The 20035-nt window shown below is 57.0% G+C and overlaps 1 protein-coding gene across 3 annotated transcripts; it reads right to left on the minus strand.

The window, feature by feature from the left end:
- Window positions 1-44: 44 nt before the first annotated feature.
- Window positions 45-15435, minus strand: LOC116629278 (CUGBP Elav-like family member 4). Of its 3 annotated transcripts, none has more exons than XM_032399585.1 (8): window positions 15310-15435; window positions 14804-14883; window positions 14232-14375; window positions 12956-13103; window positions 10894-11043; window positions 7114-7176; window positions 5630-5710; window positions 45-606 (listed from the first exon to the last, which is right to left on the minus strand). In XM_032399585.1, the coding sequence occupies exons 1-8, from the start codon at window positions 15413-15415 to the stop codon at window positions 455-457; spliced, it is 924 nt and encodes a 307-aa protein (XP_032255476.1). In that variant the 5' UTR covers window positions 15416-15435; the 3' UTR covers window positions 45-454. The 3 variants fall into 3 exon arrangements, with proteins under 3 accessions (XP_032255476.1, XP_032255475.1, XP_032255473.1); XM_032399584.1 differs by having other exon boundaries at window positions 5630-5713; XM_032399582.1 differs by having other exon boundaries at window positions 7111-7176.
- Window positions 15436-20035: the final 4600 nt, after the last annotated feature.

Consider the following 20035-nt stretch of genomic DNA (forward strand, 5'->3'; position numbering starts at 1 on the left):
GGCAGGCAGGACAGGGGGGGCCTCAGCGGGGCAGACCCCTCCCCCCCAAGGATCATGCTCCACGTCCACCAGGGCCTCGAGGATGGCCAGAGGAGGGGATGCTGGGAGAATGGGCTCTGCTGGATGCCCCCACCACCCTGGCCCAAGGTGACTCCTTCCCCTTCTCGGTGGGTGGAAACTGGGCCTTGTGGAGGGCGGGGGAACCTGTCTCTTGTACTGGGATGGGGGAGATGGGGAGCAGGTCGGGGGCAGTGGTGGGCAGGGAAAGCCAAGAAGCCAAAAGAACAGTCGCAGAGAGAAAAGGGTGGAGATGGAGGCTTGGGGCTGGGCCTTAGGGAGCACCTGGGGCTGGGGGCGATGTGAAGGAGGAGGTTAAAAGCAGTCGGACACCGGACACTGGTAAATTGGTGCGAGCACCGCCCTGTCCTGGGTGAAGCTAGTTGGTTTGTTATCTTTACCCACCAAAGCATTTACTTTGGTTAGTCGCCCGATCCACAAACACTTTCGAGGAGATGACATTACCGAAAGGGAGGAACATCTGCATCAGCTCAGCGTCCCCAAACTCCTGGGGCAGATGGTAGATGAACAGGTTACAGCCCTCGGGCCCTGCGGTGGGGGGGGGGGGGGGGGGGGGGGGGAGGGATGGGGGGGGGGGGGAAGAGAGAGACAGAGGAGAGGTGAGCGAGTTAGGCAGCGGCAGCAGGGAGGGGGGCAAGGTTGGGAGGGGGGGTCTCATCCAAGATCCAAGGGCAGCCACTGAGGAGTGGGGACTGCTGAGCCCCAGTCTGAGCTCTGGTCTCCGCCCTGCCCTTGGGCAAGTCACTGAACCTCTCTGTGCCTCAGTCACCTTTGCTGCAAAATGAATCTGTAACAGGGTGCCTGGCAACTCGCTCCAGGGGTGGAGCTGACCCATGAAGGGGCTCAACGTGCCAGGGCCAGATCAGCCGGGGAGAGGAGGCGCTGAGGAGAGGCGAGGGGAGGGAGACCTGGGTGGGTCTGCCCGCCGCCCTCCAGCCCCGCCCCTGCTCTGGAATCGCCCCGGGGGCAGCCATGCCCGTGGCCCTGTGAGAGGCTTCACTTCACCTCCCGCAGGCAAGCCCCAGGTCCGACCTCGACCTCGACCTCGACCTTGACCTCGGGGTGGCTGTTGCTTTGGCCTATCTTCCTCCACAACCCGCAGCCACTCCTTCCCAGCTGGTGCCCCATGGTCCCACCTTCCCCTACCCCAAACCTCACACTCAGCCCCCCGTCCCGAGTGCAGAAATCAAGGCTTCTCTTGCCTCCTCTAGGAGGCTAGGTGCGCAGGACGGGCTCCGTGGCATGGCTCGGTGATTAGCCTGGGTACCCACAAGCTTCATCACATGGAGCTCCCCATTCCATGACAAGAACAACCCTGCCACTTCTACTGCATGAACTACAGGTCAGGCTCCACTAAGCACTTGAGATGTATGAGATTAAGTCACTTAATCTTCCTGCAGCCCTCAGAGTCAAGTGCTATTGTCACTCCCACTCCACAGATGAGGAAACGGAGGCCCAGAGAGGTTAAGTCACTTGCCAAATGTCACACAGCTGGGGGGGTGGTGGAGCCAGGATACGGACCCGGACCATCTGCTTCTGTAGTCTGTGCTTTCCTCTCTTTGCCTATCATAAATCTTCATGCCCCACAAACGCTGAACACTGTTGAGGCCTTTGGATTTCTGAAATTTCCAGACTGCTAAAGAGTTACATTTTTCTTTTTAAATAACAAACATGCTCAATTTTCACTTTGAAATAGAAATCTTTCCAACACGTTTCGTCTATTTCTTGCCATTTTAAACAGAGTATGCCTCATATTTTTAACCTTTTAAAATGTGGTCGTTCCAATGATTGTTTCCACCCTGTGGAGGTCATGCAAAGGAGGTGGCTGCACTTGTTAGAGGTGTCTAAGAACCAAGGTTCTGACCACAGGCTGGTAGGAACTAAGCGTGAGCTCAAAAAGTGAAGGTGGTAAGGCCCTGACGTGGGCAGCTTTGTGGCTTTCAAGGCCAGAACTGTGTGGTGCTTCCCTGGGACAGGTAACCCAGTTCGGAAGCAAGTCTCTCGACCCTCACTCTCCTCCTTGCTCCCTCCAAAGATTCCTCTGACCACCGAAGCCACCCTCTGAGCATCTGACCTCCTGGGTCCTAGGTCCCCGCCCTACACCATCTCTCCTCCCCCTCCTGCCCTCAGCCTCTCCTCCCCCACCACTGTCTCCCAGGCAAACTGCCAGCTGACGGCGCATTCAGAACCAGAACCGGCGCAAGTGCAAGCGTCCTGGGGTCCCTGCTGCTGAATCCCCTGAGCGCTGGTGGCCCTCCCCTTACCCCATCTCCAGCCATGCCAGGTTCTCACTGGTTCATACTCTGTGAATGTATCCCTTGATGGTCCCCAGCTCAATGTGAGTCCTCTTGGGGTAGGAACTAGCTCAAAGGCCTGATCTAAGCCACATCTTTTCCAGGATTCCCACCTAGATAGTCCCCATATGCTCTCTCTCTTCTGGTGTTCCCTACGTCTACAATTTGTGGTCTGAGCCTCTTTCTCCTTTAGGTCTGGGAGGTTTTCTCTCCATCCAAATTGGAAGATCTAGGGACAGGGGCATTAGTCTTCTCTTGTCCTCCTGCCCCTCCCCCAGCACTGCCTTCCTTCCTCCTTCCATCCCATTCTTCAGGTCTTCCCTCAATGCTCCACCCCATGCAGCCATGTGCTTTGAACTTGAGACCCTCGCTTCAAGTTCTGCAAGCTGCTTTATATGGATGTTACGTTTATTCAACTTAAAGATTCAAGAAGCCTTTGAGGGCAGGACCCCTAGGCTCATCCAGTCAGTATGGTATGCAGCTAAGCTTCACAGGAATGGCTCTCCCAGCTCCAGGCTAGGCCCCCCACCCCGCCCTTCACCCCTCAACAGGGAGCCTACACATCACCTTCTACCCCCAAGCCCTCCCTGCATTTCCTCATCCACAGATCATAGAGCATCCGATGGCATAGAGGACTTTGGAGATCAATCTGGTTCCCCCCCACCAACCTTCTGAGAAATGGTGAAACAGAGCTCCAGAGACAGAAGGTGGCTATCCTGACCACACTGTGGCCCTGGGCGCAGCCAGGACTCGAGCATCCCTGAGGGTCACCTCGGCCCATCTGTGGAGCGGACAGCCTCCAGGAATTCAGGTATCTGTTGGTTTTCAGGCTCAACTCAAAGACAAAATGCCGGAGGGAGGGTCTCCCCAGCAACCAGTGTGTCCAGGTATTTCAGTGACATCGCCCAGGGGGAGGTAACCATGACAGAAAGGGCCAACCACTGGCATGGCTGGAAGAACACAGCCTTCCTTCTCACCCATGCCTCAGGCAACACTGTGGACACAGCTTTGGGCTGACTCCAGCCCACCCCAGCCTATCTCCCCGCCCTGTCCCATCCCCAGGCCCAAGCTCACCTCATACTTCGCAGCACCCGTGCCTTTGCTCCTGTTTGCCCTGCCTTGAATGTTTGTCTCCCCAACTCTATGTGCTGAAGACCTCATTCTCCGAGGCCCCCGAAGCCTCCTCTGATGACCCTGTCCCCAGCACCCTGAGCTCACCCTTGTATGAAGTCTGGCTCTGTACACATCTGGGTCCACGATTCCCTCCTCCCCATGCCCTGCTCTCCCATGGTGCCTTGTCCAGTGTACCAGTCAGGGAGAATGTGGACAACAGTGGGAGATCCCGCCACTGAGAGCTGGCTGGAAGGGGACTGGTCTGGGGAGCAGGGCACAGGGCGAGGTGGGGGGCGGGGGACTGAAGCCACTCAGAGATGGAAGGAAGGCCTGAGAAGTTCAGGGCAGGATGCATGGGGTGGAGCAGAGTGTAAGGGGGGCAGAGCAGGGAGCAGATGGAGGGGCTCACTCTGTGTAAGGCCAGTGCTAGGGGCTAGCCTGTGTGTTGGTCAGAGCAGCATTGACCTGTAGCTGTGTGTGTGTGTGTGTGTGTGTGTGTGTGTGTGTGGAGCAGGGCTTAGAGACCGCTGAGCCCACAGGCCAGACTCATGTAGGGTGCTGATTGCAGGCTGAGGGTGGTTCAGCCTAAGGCCAGTGAGGAGACAAAGACAATAGCGCCTGTGGGCACAGCGCTCCGTTCTGGACCTGGGGGGGATGGGCAACATGGGGACTCACGGCCCCCTCCCCTCCTGGCCCCCTCGTGGCTTTGATCTGACTGACGTGCACTGAAGAGCTGGACTGAGGGGGAGGGAGGCAGGCGTGAACAGGCTGGAGGGCCACAGCCCAAGAGGGGATCCTCTGGTGGAGGCGGGGCTGTTGGACCACCCCCACCCCACTTGACCATCAGGGGGCCCAGACCACACTCAGAGCTGGGGCAAGTTGGGCTTGCAGGCTGTGGGCAGGGGCCCCTCTGCACACTCCTCTGGGTTCCTGTAGCTTGGCTCCCCTGCGCAGGAAGAAATGGCGATCCAGATCTCAGGGGCTGCCCAATGTGCGTAAACTGGGGTGGGGCACCATGGGCAACTTTGGAGGGGGTGACAGTTTGGTGAAGGAAGGGCTATGTGCATAATGAGAAATCCATAGGAAATTGCTGGAGTTCCAGTCAGACTTGAGCTCCTTTGAGCTTCATGCTTCCCTAGCGACTGATCCTCGCTATCCTCATTTTACAGGTGAGGACATCAGGGGTCAGAGGGGAAGAGGTGGCCAAGCCGGGAGTCAGACCCAGATGGATTTGCTTCAGAGCCCAGGCTCTCAGCCTGTGTGGGTCCTGTGTGGGGCCTGTCTGACCAATGGGTTTGGACTAACAGACCCCCGGGGTCCTTTCCAGAACTGACCTACATGCCCTGGTTCTAGGACAGTCTGCTGCAGGGACTATGAGCTGGGCTCTCTGGAGACACTGGAATCCCCTGGCCAAGTGGGCTCCTGGGGCAGATGGAGGACCCTCACTGGCAGGATGACCTTTTCTGTCGGGTGGGGAAGGCAAGACCTTGTTAGTATTCCTGCCCTTCACACTGGTCTCTCTGTGAGCAGGCCCACGGAATCCCTGAGGGTGGGCTTATTTCTCCAGCCTCCTGTGGGTCTCTAGGTTCTGGAATGGGGGGACACTGAAGATCTTTATTAGATCCCAGCCCCCCAAGCCCCACTGGTCTTGCCTGTCCTGTCCTGTGCCCCGTGCACACCAGAGCCTCTGGATGTGACTTTCTAAGAACCTCGTCTTCCACTAGGCTGCACTGAGTCACTCCCGCCCCCTCAGCTGCCGGTGGAGTCCCACCCTGGCGGCTCCAGCTGTCTCTGCCGGTCACCCAGAGGATACAAGTTCTCCGGTCCGTGAACAGGTCTCCCTACTCCTGCCCCACTCCAAGCATTCCTACTTCTTCCCTTCTTCTCCACTGGCCAAATCCTGCTCATCAGGGGATGGGGATTCTCGGACCCCCCCCTTCCAGGTTCCACCTTCCTGACCTCCTACCACACGCTTGGATTGGAGAGGGCCTCATCCTGCAATCCTGCTGTCTTCCCTCACCCTCCTCAACACAACACACAAACATGGTCACCTTTCGAAAGAAACACCCCAGCCAAAGGCCCAAGTGAACAGCCTCTTTGGGGACAGCAGGGGGTGGGGAGGAAGCCCCAGCTCAAAGACTCACCTTCTCTCTGTTGCTGGGGGATCATTGGAGGTGGCTGAGGAAAGGCCTGGCTTATCTGACCATAGGCAGCAGGGTAGGCGGCTGCTGGAGGGCCAAAGAGAAGAAGCAAGAGGGAGAAACCGCGACAGAGACATGGAGAGGGACAGAATGAGAGGCAGGAAGAAAGAGAGAAACTTCAGTGTTGAGCAGTAAAAGCAGACCAGCCAAAAAGGGCATTTTTGCTTAGCCACTTAAGATAAAGCCAGTTGAGTGTGTGTGTGTGTGTGAGCACTCACAGAGCTGGGGGAAGGCAAGTTTATTCTGAAATAATGGACAATCCACATGCGTGGATAATCCACAATAATGGATCACTGAAAGCACTGACTGCCCAGACCAGATCACCCACACACCCCCGTTCTCTGAGCCACAGCTGACTCTGGCTCACATACCCTCCGCCCACTCAGATGGCACCTGTGTGGGATGTGGGGCGCCGCCCGAGGTGTGAGCTTGGCCTCTGGGATCCTGCCAGGGGTTGGTCCCCGGGGGCAGAGCACTGAGTTGGACAAACCTGGTGCTTTCTGCATTCAACTGGGAAGGGTCAGAGGCGGGATAGGAATGGCCAGCCCCTTCCTCCGCCTGGCCTGGCTCCCAAAGGCGCAGGATCTGAGATCAGAGCTCAGGGGTCCCAGCTGGTGAGAGAGAGCTTCCCCTGACCTCCAGATGTGAGAGGCCAACTTCATCAGAACCCCCACATTGCCCTCAAGGGAGATCTCTCTGGCTCCTTCTGACCTGGCCAGGCAGCAGGAGACTGGCTGGGCAGAGATGATTATGGTGTGCGTGAGGGAGACAGAGAATCAGGGCTGACAGCATGCCTTGGGCTTCCTACAGTGGCTCATGGCCTTCCCACTCAGTGACCTAAGGCCATCTGCTCGCCCCAAGGCTATCTCTTCTCAGTTCTCCTTTTTTCTACCTCTGGCTGCGTATCCTCCCTTGTTCCCTGTCATTTTGCTGGAGCCCTACTCCTGCTGCCTGTAAGTGGCAGGGGCGGGGGGACGGGTCAGAACTGCTTCCCTTCCAGGGTCGCTCCTTCCCTCACACCCAGGCATCTACACTTGCCAGGCCAGTGACGTGAACTCTGGCCTCACCCCCAGTGCTGCTGTGTGGCTTGGGGCTCCTGGACACACCGGCCCCGGCAGCACCACGGCGGGGGGAGGAAAATCTGGCCTCAGGGATGAGTAACTGCCCAGCAAGGTCAGGGCTTTGGCCTGGCTCACCTTCTCCTCTGAAGTTCTGACCACCGACCACCCCAAGGGTACCCTGCCGTCACAGGTCAACTCTGCCTGAATGCTGGGGGGGGCTGTTGAGGGGGAGGGGTCTTCTCCCGGGAGAGCCCTCCCTCCTCCTCCCCCTCGCCCTCCCCCACCCAGCTCTGGGCCCAGGCCTGGGGTGGGAAGGGGACATTGGCGCCGGGGCATGAGGACTGGGGACGTGAGGATACTAACGACCTGCGTACTGCTGCACTCCAGCGTAGGCCTGCTGCAGGGGGTCCGCGGCGGTGGGGCTCTGCGCTGCGGGGGAGCCAAGGGAGCAGAAGTCAGCGGTGCCCGCCCAGACCAGCCTCTCCCCAACCGTGCCCACAAGACGATGCCGTGGCCGCATGGCTCTTTCCAGCCACTGTGGTGTCTGCCCCATCCTGACTGGGGGCTGGGAATGCAGGCTGCAGCTGGCGGGGGGGGGGGGATGGGTGGCTCCCACAGGAGGCTGGCAAGGGCTGGGAAGGGGATGCCAGAGGAGGGCTTGACCACGAGGGACTTGGTGGGAAGATCCTGGAAAAGGGCTGAGGAACTGTGGGTGAGGGGGCTAGAGGTTACCAGGAAGGTGGTCTCCTCCTCACTTTCCCCAGCACAAGCCAGGGGCAGATCCCACCTGGGTAAAATAAAGGGCATGGGAGGCTTCATCCCGTCACTCTGTCCTCCTGGGCCACCCATCCCTGCTCAAACCCAGCCACCTCTCCATTAGTCTCCGGGGGTTTGCCCCAAGCATGGAGGTTTTGCCTTCCGAGGCCGTGCCTGCGACACCCTCCCCAGGGACTAACCACACAAATAAGGTCTGCCCCGTGGGCTGGGAAAGGGGTGGTGCCCACTGAAACTGAAGAACCATGAGACCAAGGACCTTCCTCCCACCTGATGCCATGAGTCTGGGATATCTACTGCCCAGTGTGAGGAGAGGAGCCTTAGGCTGATACTCTGGCAAATAACTTGGAGAAGCTGGACTGGGGAGAAGGCTTGGCTCATTTCTGTTGCCCCTGTTGGGTCTACAGGTGCTGTGGGTAAAGGCAGTGTGGGCACTACCCTTGGTGACCAAGGCCACTGATGACTGACATGGGAGGGGGCTGGCCCTGGAGGCCCAGGGAGGCGAGTGGGAACACATCCAGCCTCAGTATGTTTGAGGCAGACCGGCTAACAGAGAGAGGCAGGAAGAACATTATCTGGGCTTATCTGCTCGGCAACCCAGGCCAGCCAAGCTAACTGGTAGTGCTAGGCTTTGGGGCCCACACACCGGGAAGAATTCCCAAACTTCCCTTCCGAGCTCTTGTCCCAAAACCGCTCAGGAATATTCCACTAGAACAATAGCTCCCAAGCTGCAAGGGAGCCAAGGGAAGATCCTGGGGCAATAGTCCTTGGACACAGCGTGGATGGCAGCAGGGAAGCTGGGCCCAGGAGGGCACTGCTCAGAGTGGGGAGCTGAAGATGGGTCAGGACGCAGGTCCCTTCCTGCCTATACCTCTGTATCCCTCACAGCGGAGACTGGAGCCAGGAGCTCCCAGTGGTGCTGGTGCCGGTGCTGGGGCTTGCTGGGCTGGTCTCCTCCTCCCTCCCGCTCCCTCTGCCTGAGTCCTCTACCATTCCCAACTCTCTGGATGGCCACGTCTAGCTTCATCCCCTTGGTCTTCCCAGCTGCTCAAACACCAAGTGCCTTTATGCAAATTAGAAAAAGGTGTCTCTTCCTCTGGCCAGTTTGGTGGCCGAGGCAGAATCTAACCCGCACCACTTCCATGGCAGCTGTCCCCAGAAGAGTGCCAGCACCAAACAAGTGCTCGGCAAATACGGTGACCCACGGAGTGAACGGGCCCGAACGGTTGTGGGAGCCGCCCTTCAGGGTGTTATGTGGCAGCAGAGGTCACACTGTGTGCTTCACACCTGCTCTCCATGAGCAAGAGGAGAGAACGGAGAAGCTACCCGGGGCTAGGAAGTGGAGAAAAGCATTTCTGAGACCCCTCTCCCCTTCTCTGCTTAATGACCTCATTAGTAACTGCCAAAGAGTGAACACTTTGAAGGATCTCGCTCATTACAGCGGCTCCAAACTCCGCATTTAAAGACGGTAAATTAATTTTTTTAATGTACTACTTTTCTCCTTTCCTTCCCTCCATCCCTCCCTCCTGCTCTGGCAGGGAATTGTTTATGGGATGTGGCAGATTGTTACAAATGGGGGAGAGGAACATTTCCAAATTCCATGAGGGAAACAGTTCACAGATGCTGGTGGGGGTGGGGAAGAAACAGGTTTGTCAAAATCCAGAGATCCAGATGGGCTTGCAGGCAGGGAGGAGGGGGGAAATGAAACCACCCAGATGTGCTGGGGACTGGATCTCCCAGCCCATGAGCCTGAGCATGGAGGAGCCCAAGAGCCTGAGAATGGTGCGGTCTCTCCCGCCTCCGGCTTGCCAAGCCCCTCCCTGCCTCCCTGGCCAGCCTGGAGTCTTCGTCCTTCAACAACACTCCAGATTCTCTGGCCCTGCCACTTCACTCTGGGCTTCTCTGGCCTCTTGTCTAGGCAGTGAGGGGAGAGGTGTGGAGCAAGCACTGGGATCAGATCAGAGACAACTCCAAGGTCAAAGTCAGGAAATTCTCCTCTATTTCTTGCTAGCACAGTGACCTTGCACTCAGCTGCTGGTGCAACGTTCATATTCTATGGATGTCTGGGCCTCACTCCAGCCACTGAAATCAGAATCTCTGGGCTTCTGTGATTTCACAAAGTCACCCAGAGGGTTCTGATGAGCAACCAGAGTAGAGAGCACTACTTAGCCCCCCGAGCTGACCTCTTCTGTCCTAGTTGGGTAGCCCCTGCCCCTGCTAGGCAGGCCCCCCAGTCTCTGGGCCTCCAGGGCAGCCCCCTCCACAGAAGTGTGTTCCTTGTTCATCCTCACCTCTCTAATGCCTACCCATCTGTTAAAGTGGATCTGGGCCTCCTCCTCGGGAAACTCTGTTGGGCTTCTTCAGCCTATAGAACTCTCCCTTCATTTGAATCCTTTAGCATCTTGAGGCAGACAACATTCACTCTTGATGAACTCTGTTCTGCCTTATTATCTCATTATGCTGTGAATGTATATTGTATTCCTGGCTGCCTTTGACCTCCCAGGGGATAGGCCCATGTCCTGTTCTCCTTCTGGGGCCTCCCTTTCATCTGGCACAGACTGGGAACTTACTAGTACTTATGGGGACTCTGTAACCTAGTCATCTACCCTCCGGGAAGGAGGTCAGCGCTCTTCACATCTCCATCACTTTGCCCCTTGCCAGTCTGCTCTAGGGCTTTAGGCCCAGCTTTCCTACTCTCATGTCAGTCCATCCGCAAAATCAGAGAGAACAGCTGCTTCAAGTCAGCTGGACGCTCTCACCACTAAAGAAATGCTAAGTTTGAGAGGAACAAAGTTAATCAGGAACAGACCTCCTGGATCTCGTGTGCCCGGATTGATGCTAGAAGCGCTCGGGTGCTAGCCAGTGTTCTGATTCCCTGTCCCAAGTGCTGACCATGGTTGCGTACGGATCCAGGGACCCAACAGAGGCCAGATTGCCAATTTATGTGCCTTTGCTTCCTTCCTACAAGAGTTTTTTCCTACTTAACACTAAGTATGATTATCCTCTTAGCATCTATCTCTTCACTTCCTATGGGTCAAATTCACCCTCAATTAATTTGCAGTTATTAGCCTCTCTACCTGATTGTACAACTGTATCTATTCTCTTCTCTGTCCTGACAGAGCTCCACAAATGGGCTTCTTTCTCACCCTCAGACTGGCACCTCTCCAAGAAGGAGAATTTGGTCTCTTCTTCCCAACCAGGGGCTCCCTGAAGGAGGGCAGGAGGCTAGCTCTCTCTGATCACATTTGGGGTCCTACCATGGAACAGACAGAGGGTAGGAGACACATGTTCCCTATTATAACACCAAAGGCAGAGACGAAATGGGTGAGGAGTATGTTGCATGGGGAAGGAAGGGTTACCAGACACGCTTACCTGGGTAGGGGTGGATGCCATTAGCAAACACAGCTTCCGCAGCAGGTTGCCCGTTGGCCTGTGGGGGGAGGCCGGTGAAGCCGTTCACCCCAATGGGGGATGGGATGCTAGGCACAGCTGGTGCAGTGATGCCCGGAGGGGTGCTGCCACCTGGTTCCAGAGGTGGAGAGGGGTGGGGGAGGAGGGGAGGCAGGCGAAACCAAGGTGAGGAAGGCCAGCCCATGGAGCTCCACCCGTTGGCTCCAAGGGCCTGGGAATAGACCTAGACTTTACCTACCAACTCAGTCCTATCTGTGAATCATGCCTTGGGTTATCTCCCTGCATGGTAACATCACTCATCCCAACTGCATCCATCCTTCAAGGCAGAGTCCAACTCCAGCCTACCCCATAAAGACTTCCCTGACTGGTGACTGCAGCATGACCTTGGACCGGCAGCACATATTCTCAGTGTCCTTGACTTTGACCATACTTAATTTTCCTTTCATCTTTTTCAGTGTTATTGCTCACCCCGGCAAAGTCAGGATGCCTTGTTTAACCACTAAGGGGCTTCTAAGTTTCTGGCTCTGCTCTCTTCTCTGGATCACAAAGGGGCTGATCTGCCTCCCCACCAAGGAGTTTTGCTACTCAGGTGGAGGAGGTCTTAATTCTGATGTTCCCTTGCCCTAAGGGAAGAGAGAGCCCTTTGCAGAGTCCACAGTCAGCCCTGTTCATACACAAAATAAAACACTTTGGCCTCCTCCAGTGGAGGCAAGGGTGATGCTCACTGTGGCAAGGGTCAAGTCAGGGTCAGATGACAATACCCTGTGCCTTCCCTATGCCAGGTGGGTGGAGCCCAAGGTGTGGATGGCAGGGTGATTGTATTGGAAAGGGCCTTCCTCTTCAAGTAGGAAGCAGGGTCTCTCTACAGCTCCTGCATGTCAGGAAGGCTGCTGGTATGGTGTGGGAACAGAGAGCCAAGGAAGCTTGATGAATGAGAGCTTCGGGTGTTGGGGCCAGCCCTTAGAACTAGACAAGGGTTTCTTAATTTTGGCACTATTGACATTTGAGGCCAGACATTTCCTTATTGTGGAGAGCTGTCCTGTGCATTGTAGGATGTTTAGCAACATCCTTGGCTTCTACCTACCAGATTACAGTAGCAGGCCCACTCCCCCACAAGTTGTGACAACCAAAAATGTCTCAGGACATTGCCAGATGTCCTGGGGGGGCAGGGGGACAAAATTGCCGGGGTTGAGCATCACTGAACTGAACAATAGCCAAGATCCAATAAAGAATATGCTTTGTGGGGCGCCTGCATGGCTCAGTCCGTTAAGCGTCTACCTTCGGCTCAGGTCATGATCCCAGAGTCCTGGGATCGAGCCCCATGTCAGGCTCCCAGCTGGGTGGGGAGTCTGCTTCTCCCTCTCCCTCTGCCTCTCCCCCTGCTTGTGCTCTCTCTCAAAAAAAAAAAAACAACCCACAAATAAATAAAATCTTTTTAAAAATTTTGAAAATTAAAAACTTTTTAAAAAAAGAACATGACTTGTGAAAGAGGTTATTTCCAAGCCCCCTGTCCTTTAATAACTCCTGAGGTCCTCTCTTGCTTATTGTGCAGTTGTCTTGGGAAAAGCCAATGAGTCTAAGTCAGGTTAAAGAAAAATGAAAAAAATGGGGCTCCTTCTCGGGTTAGGCCAGGAACCTAACAAGGTCACAGAATGGGCAGGGCTCTTTACCCCTCAGACCTCAAAGGGAGGTGTTTTCATGTGAATTTCTTTCTAGAGATCTACAAAAGAGACCAAGATGAATTGCTTCCTGACATGGCTCAGTAACTTGAGTGAAACTGTCATCACCTTGAAATCATGTCATTGACAGCATGGGGCCCACATCCCAACTTCCCCTAGGTCCCCAGGGATTAGAACATTCTTAAGGCAAACTTCTGGAGGATGAGGCCTGCTTGGCCCATACACGTGTGCTCTTGCCATAGAAAGGTCCCTTAGTAGACAAAATTGGCCGATCTGCAGGTCCCACCCTGAGTCCAGCCGCTTTCCTGCCTGGCCAGGCCCTGTGTTGGTACCCGCCCACTCACCTGAGGTTGGGGTCATGGGTGCGGCCGCCAGGCCATTCATGTTGAGGGCCGCCATCTGCTGCATCTGCGCGGCGGCGAAGGCAGCCATGGGGTTCAGGTAGCCGCCCTGTGCGACTGACGCCATTAGCGCTGCTTGCTGCTGCATCAGCTGGGGCAGAGGAAGCGGAAAAAATATCATGCGCTTCCGGGGGGGGGCAGCCCTCCCCACCAGGGGGCTCAGCTCCCGGAGACCAGCCTCCCTGGGGGGCCTGAACCCCAGGGAGTTCGGCTCTATCTCTCCACCCCCACCGCCTGAGAGAACTGTATTCGTAAGTCATGGTAGGGCCTTAGGGACTCTAAAGTTGCAGGGTGGGGGTGGGGGCTGGGACCGGCTCCATGGGTGTTGGTCAGCCCTGTGAAAGGTCTGTTGTCTGTGGAAATGTGACACCCGAAGCTCTAGAGACATGGTAGATGAGCCTCTGTAGAACTAACTTGGCATGGATTTGTTTAAAATGGTCCTCACTTGGAATCAGCAACAGGAGGATCATGACTAGAACTCTAGGCACCCCCAGTGTTGTCATAAAGGGGAGTGGGGACTGGGTAGGTCGTGGACATGGCTAAGTTTGGACACTGCTGAAGAAGTGAAATGAGCTGACCTCTTTAGATTAGGAACCCTGGCCTACCTCAGTGCCACACGTGTGGGGGCTGTGGTCACAAGTCTGGGGGGGGTGGGCAGCTCAGGGGAGATGTGGACAGAGGCGGCTCCAATGTGGAAGGAAGAAGTGGGTGGCCATCAGCATGAGGCAGGGTCTGGGGGGACTGCAGGGGAAGGGGGGGTGTAGGGGACCCCTGCCAGGAATGCCCAGAAGCCTGAGGACCCGGTTCCCTGAGTGAGAGCAGGAGTAGAGCAGCCACAAGCAAACACCTGAGCCTCTCTCACCACTTCCAAGCAGTGCCTCCTAGGGTTTGACGAGTGGAAGGGCGCTGAGGTAACCCACCTTGCTGCCTGGCTCAGAGGCCTTCTCTCTAGCTCTTCCCCTTTAGAACCAGGACAGCAACCCCCTCCTCCCGGCAGCCACCCTGCATCAGCCTCACCTTGTCTTAACCCCCTCTGGCCTCTACTCCCTGGGTCCATTCCTCACCACTCCTCATGCCCCAGGGCAGCAGGATGTTCTGGGCCAGGAGCAGGGCTCCCCTCAGCACTGTTAGGTGTCCTTGCTCTTGGGGGCTCTGAGCACAGTGAGCTAGAGAACAGCTGCGGGCCCCCCCCCACGCGCCCGGCTGTGCCCCCACTTACTGCCTGTGCGTAGGCGCCGTAGGCCCCGAACGGGATGGCCATGGGGTTGAACATGCCCATCTGGCCAGCCATCTGCTGCATTCGCCGCATCGTGCGCTCCTTGTCAGTGTCGGCAAACTTGACCACCAGACTGGATGAGGCTCCCTGCAGCCATTACCGCGTGTGAGACCCACTTGCCCCAGCTGCGTCTTCTCCCAGCTGTCCTTGCCTCCAGCCTGGACCCACCCGATTCTTCCCACGGGGTACGGGCGGCGGTGGGGGGGGGGCGGGGAGGCGGCGGTAACGGAAGGCTAGCTCCCGCGCTTGCACTGGCCCAGCCGTCTGGGATCTTAACCCCACCGCGGGCGGTTTTTATCTAGGGGCAGTCCAGTTCCTTAACATCTTTGGGCCTCGGAGTCCTTGTCTGAGAAATGGGGATACTGATAATGCCTTCCTGCCTCTCGGGGAGGCTGTGAGCGCCGCACGGTGTGCACGGAGCGCAAGGGCAAGCGGGGCCCTGCGGGGCTCTTGGTCCCTCCCTCCCGGGCGCCGTGCCCGCCCCCACCCCACCGCGGGGTGGGGGGCCCACTCACCGGCATAGTCTGGCTGCCGTGCAGGGCGTTGATTGCGGCTTGCGCCTCGGCGTGGGAGGAGTACTTCACAAAGGCGCACCCTGGGGGGACGGGAGAGGCTGAGCCACGGCGCGAGGGCCCCCAGGAAGGCCAGAGAAGCGCTATAGGGCTGAGAGGCGGGGCACGGGAGGGGCGGAGGGGCGAGGGCGCATCCCAGATGAAAGCAGAACGGGTGACCCACAGAGACTGAGAAAGAGAGACACCGAGAAACACAGCGACACAGAAAGACCTGGACGGGCCAGAGAGTTAAAAGACCCCTGAAGTCTCCCTGCCCCTGTCTGGACTCGGCTAGCGACCGTCCCTTATCCCCAGGCCCGGACTGCCTCGCCCCTTCCAAGCATGCTTCCCTGGCTCAGTCGCCGGTCAGTCGCGGCCAGCTGGAGGCGGCCCAGGACCTGGCCGTCAATGAGGTGCTTGGCCGTAGGCCTCGCCCGCCCGCTCCCCCGCCCCGCCCCGCCCCCACGCACCCTTGCTGTTGCCATCCGGCCCGCGCAGGATGGTACACTCCTCGATGTTCCCGAAGGCCTCGAAGAGGCGGCGCACGTCATCCTCGGACTGCTGCTTGTTGAGCATGCCCACGAAGAGTTTTCTATCTTCTGGAACAAAATTAGGAGATGCTTACCCGGGCCAGGGGAGCCGGGCTGCACCGGGGCGGCCCGGGGGTAAGAGGGCACGACCGAAGAGGAAGGGGGGGGGGTAGGGAAGATCTGGGCAAGGAAGAGGGCTCATAGCTGGAGAGGGAGGGCTGGGGCGTGGCTAGAGCAGGATGGGCCACAGGGTGAGGGGGTTGGGGGAGAGGGAGAGCATAGCCAGAGGAGGAGGTGAGGGAGGGTTTGGGTCAAGGGCGCTGGATGGCAGCGACTGTGCCCGCTCCCGCCCAGAGGGAGCAAGGCCACTGGTCTGGCTGCTGCCTATGGCACACAGATGGCCCCCGGTCGTTTGGGCAACTCTGCATTCCCTCTCTCCATCCTCTTAGACATACACGCACTATCTTCTTGAGCCATCTTCACCCACAGATGCCAAAATTAACACAACAAGCAAGTCTCCCACAGGGCCTTTGCATAAGCTATTCCCGCTGCCCAGAGTGCCTCCAACATCACAAGGCTGACTTCTCTTCTTCTAGGTCTACTGCTTCCTCATCAAGGTCCCTCCTTCTGGCTCTCTTTAATTCTCTGTCTCAGCTCCTCCCTCTCATGGCCCAGGTTTCAAAGGACAATCATTTACTGCCTTGCCTGTGTAGCTGGTTTCGGTCTAGCTCCCTGCCCCCCACCCCATGTCTTCGCCCTGGGGGAAGAGACGAGGCTTTGGCTGGAGCTGCAGTACCTGGTACATAGTGGGCCCTCAGCACAGAGTTCTGGAGTGGAGGAATGAATGCACTGTGCCATTCCTAGGGTCACACCTTCTTTCTATCTCACATTGTTTTTACCTCCATCTGGTGTCTCTTCCTTGGTCTGGCCCTTCCTCTTTTAGGCAGCAAAATTTAGCCCTGGGCACTTTGGGGGCGGGGGGGGGGGGGGGGGCCTGTTCCTGAAGGCTGGGCTCCCTCACCAGCCTCCCCCTACTCTTGTGTTGAGTCCCAAATGGTTTGTTGACACCACTTGGCCTGACCGTGTGCTTAGGGTAACAGGGATCACACTGGGCTGTGTGGATCTGCAGCAGCTCGGGGCTGCCAGAGATTTTGAGTCCCACAAGCTTACTGCAGTGTGGCCTTAACTCCTCCCACTGAGGTGGGGTCTGTGCTCCCTCCCCTTGAACCTGGGCGGGGCTGTGACTGCTCTAACCAATAAAGAATGGCAGAAGTGAGGCCTGCTGATTTCCAAGCTAGGTCATAAAAGGGATCCGCTTCTACCTGGCTGTCTTTGAGGATGTTTTCTCTATGGAGGCCAGCCACCCTTCTGCGAAGGACTTACAACGAGGGCACATAGAGAGTCCTCATGGAAAGGAACCCAGGCCCCCAGCTGACAGCCCACATTGACCATCAGACATGCGATGAATGAGTCTGCAGATGATTCCAGACCCCAGCCTTTGAGTCTTCCAGCTGAGGCCCAGACATCTTGGAGCAGAGATAGGCCTTCCATGCTGTGCCCTGTCTGAATTCCTAGGCTGCAGGATCCATGAGTGTAACAAATGGTTGTTTCACACCACTCAGTTTGGGGCAAAATTGTTATGCAGCCACGGCACTTGGCACCGAATCCCTGCGGTAGCAGCACGCAGCAGGTACTCACTTAGATGCTGGGTGACTCTCCAGTGACTGACAAACACAGGCACACACAGCCAAGGTTGCAGAAATGCACACCCCCAAATTGCAAATGGCCTTGAGTTCCTAGTTCCTCGGAAGGGGAGAGCATTCTGGGACCGCGTCCATCTGTGCTCAGGGTGGTTGGCACCTCCTGCCCCAGAGAGCCCCTCCCCTCCTGCCCACACTGCCAGGGGAGTTCACATAGAGCTGAGGGGCTGTCCTGGGGGCTAGAACAGAGCAGAGGAAACCAACTTTTTGGTTGGTTTCCTGCAGTGCTGCACAGGCCACCCCAGAGTTCTCCTCTTCAGGAAGCCCTGACCTCTGCCCTGCCAGTACCCCTTAGCCCAGAGCACCCAGCACTGGGCACCTTCTCAATGATGAGGAGGCCCTGGGTCCCAGCGCCTTCCATGCCCTGCAGGGCATCTTTGCCACTTCCTGTTACCAGCGCCGGACTGGGGCACACCAGCACAACCCTTCACCAGTAGTGGGCTTCAGCCAAAGCTCTGGGGCCTGGAGCCCCAGCCCCACCACCTGCCCCTGCCTGGGCTGCTTGACCTGGCTTCTGGGGCCATCCCAGGACCAGGCTCACCCCGGCCCCATCTTCAGGGCTCTGGGACTCCAAAGTCTGGGCTGGGAAACCAAGAAGAAGGAAGGAGAGAGTGGAGTGGTGAAGCTGAGGAGGGATGGGGGGAGATGGGGTTAGGGGCAGAGGGAGAAGGAACATGGCAGAAAGGGAAGGCAAAGAATCAGAAACAGACAAAGAGGGGCGCCTGGGTGGCTCAGTTGGTTAAGCATCTGCGTTCAGCTCAGGTCAGGATCTCGGGTTCCTGGGATCGAGCCCCGCATCAGGCTCCCTGCTCAGGGGGAAGCCTGCTTCTCCCTCTCCCTCTGAAGCCCCTGCCCGCCCCCGCTCGTGCTCCCTCTCTAAAATAAATAAATAAAATCTTAAAAAAAAAAAGAGAGAGAGAGCAGAGATGGGCAGAGGAGAGGCAGAGAGAGAGGAGAGAGGGTCAGGGGCTTATGTTATGCTCCCAGAAGCTGCAGCAGCATTTTGCATGAAATGGACAGAGCGTTTCAAGCCTTCAGAGGAGTCCTGGGACGTGGCAACTCTGCGCTCCAGGCCGGTCTAGGACTCCCCCTTGCCCCCAGGGCCTTTTAAAGACCCCGATTAAATGGGATTTCCGGAAAGACAATGAAGTAAAGCCCCCGCCTCCAGCTAATCCCTGGCGCCCCTGCTTAGAAATTCTGTCTTCTCCCTGGGAAGGAAAAGGGGAGGGAAGAGTAGGCCCCTCCTCCACCTGAACCTGATTTAAATGCTGAGACCACAGCCCCGAGCCTTCTCCTCTCTCCTGACGTCTGAATGTATTCCTTTATTATCATTATGACAGCCTTCTGATTGCATTAAAATTCATCCACATGTGCCTTTCTAACCAGCCACTTTCCTTCTGCCAGTTTTTTTCCCCCTAATTTTTTCTTCCTCTCCCCTGAAATCTTGCCTTCCTTACAGTTCTCCGTTCTAGACCAGGACACTTCCTTCTGGAGGACTTTACAAACACGTAGGGGGCCAGGCTCCTACTATCCCTGACCACCCAGATTTCCCCAGGGAAACTGCAGCTAGCCTTGCCTTTCTGGAAGACTGCAAGAAACCAAAGAAACCTGCTCCATACTTACTCCCCTAAGGGTTCTCGGGTGACCTCACCCCCACTCAAATGTTGGTGGTTTCCAGGATCCTCAAATGCACCCCGTTTGCCCCCCCTTCATTTCCCCTGGGCTTTGGTGTGATTCTAGGGATTCTCTTTCAGACCAGAGGCTGGAAGGACTCTGAGTCCAAGGGTGGATCTCCTTCGGGCCCAGGCCCTGGGGCTAAACCCCAGCTCCCCTCCTTACAGCTGTATAACTGCTTCCCACCGGGGGCTTGAGGTCTACAAAATGGGAACACTCAGTCCTGCCTCAGGTGGTAGATGCTAGGCTTCCAAGAGATACTACAGGGACAGGACCTGGTGAGCAGTAACAACAGCGCGGGCCATTACTCAGGCTTCTCCATTCAGGAGGAAGAGGAAATGGAGTGCCACCCCCCCTCCATTTGCCCTACCCTGATTTGGCCAGGAGGGCCACCCCCTGCTGTGTGTCCTAAATGGGGAGAGGTCATCTCTGGGGGGGACCAGACTCAGACTGTGGCTGACCAGCTGAGGTGGACAACCTCCCCCTGTCACCCTACCCCCTGTGACCTCCTCCCCCTCTGGCTACTTTCCCGAGGCACTCTCCCTAAGTTGTTCTCAGATGACCAATGGCACCATTTGCTGGTGTCTTGGACCTGATGCCAACCTAGTGAGAGTCTCAGAGGATAACTCAGTTTCCCCAGCCAGTTACCATCCTCTCCAACATCCACACAGACCCCTAACTCCGGGGATAGGCCGAGCAGTCCCTGAGCACGACCTGCCTATCTGAGGTGATGCAGGGTTCCTGGGTGATGTTCTCATTCTCCCCTGTAAGCCCTGGGCCTTAAGTCCATTGCCTCCCACAGTTGGGATATGGGGGTGTTGTTGCTCCTCTGAGGAGGTGAGCCCAGGAGAGACTGCAGAGCCGGGGGTGGAGATGGGCTGAAGATGCCCCTGGGTGGGAAGTCCTAGGGCCTAAACATGTGAGCAAGGGGAAGCTAGTGACTGGAACCCAGTATCCTCCCCTCAACAGAGCCCAGCTTGGGGTAGGGGGTTGCAATATGTTCATATTCCGACTCCCAGGGCTGAGTCCAGTGCCAAACCACCCCGACCCTCGAGTCTTCACATGGGCTCCTCCTGTCAAGAGACAGAACAAGGGAGCATGCTCCTCAGTCATTCAACTGTTTGCTGAGCACTTTCTCCGAGCACTGTTCCTGCAACAGTAATGAGAGAGGTGAATCTGCTCACTGGAGCTGACGTCCATCCCCTGACGGGGACACAGTCACGGGAGCTGAC

This window comes from Phoca vitulina, unplaced genomic scaffold (assembly GCF_004348235.1).
Source record: "Phoca vitulina isolate PV1807 unplaced genomic scaffold, GSC_HSeal_1.0 scaffold533, whole genome shotgun sequence".
Lineage (NCBI taxonomy): Eukaryota > Metazoa > Chordata > Mammalia > Carnivora > Phocidae > Phoca > Phoca vitulina.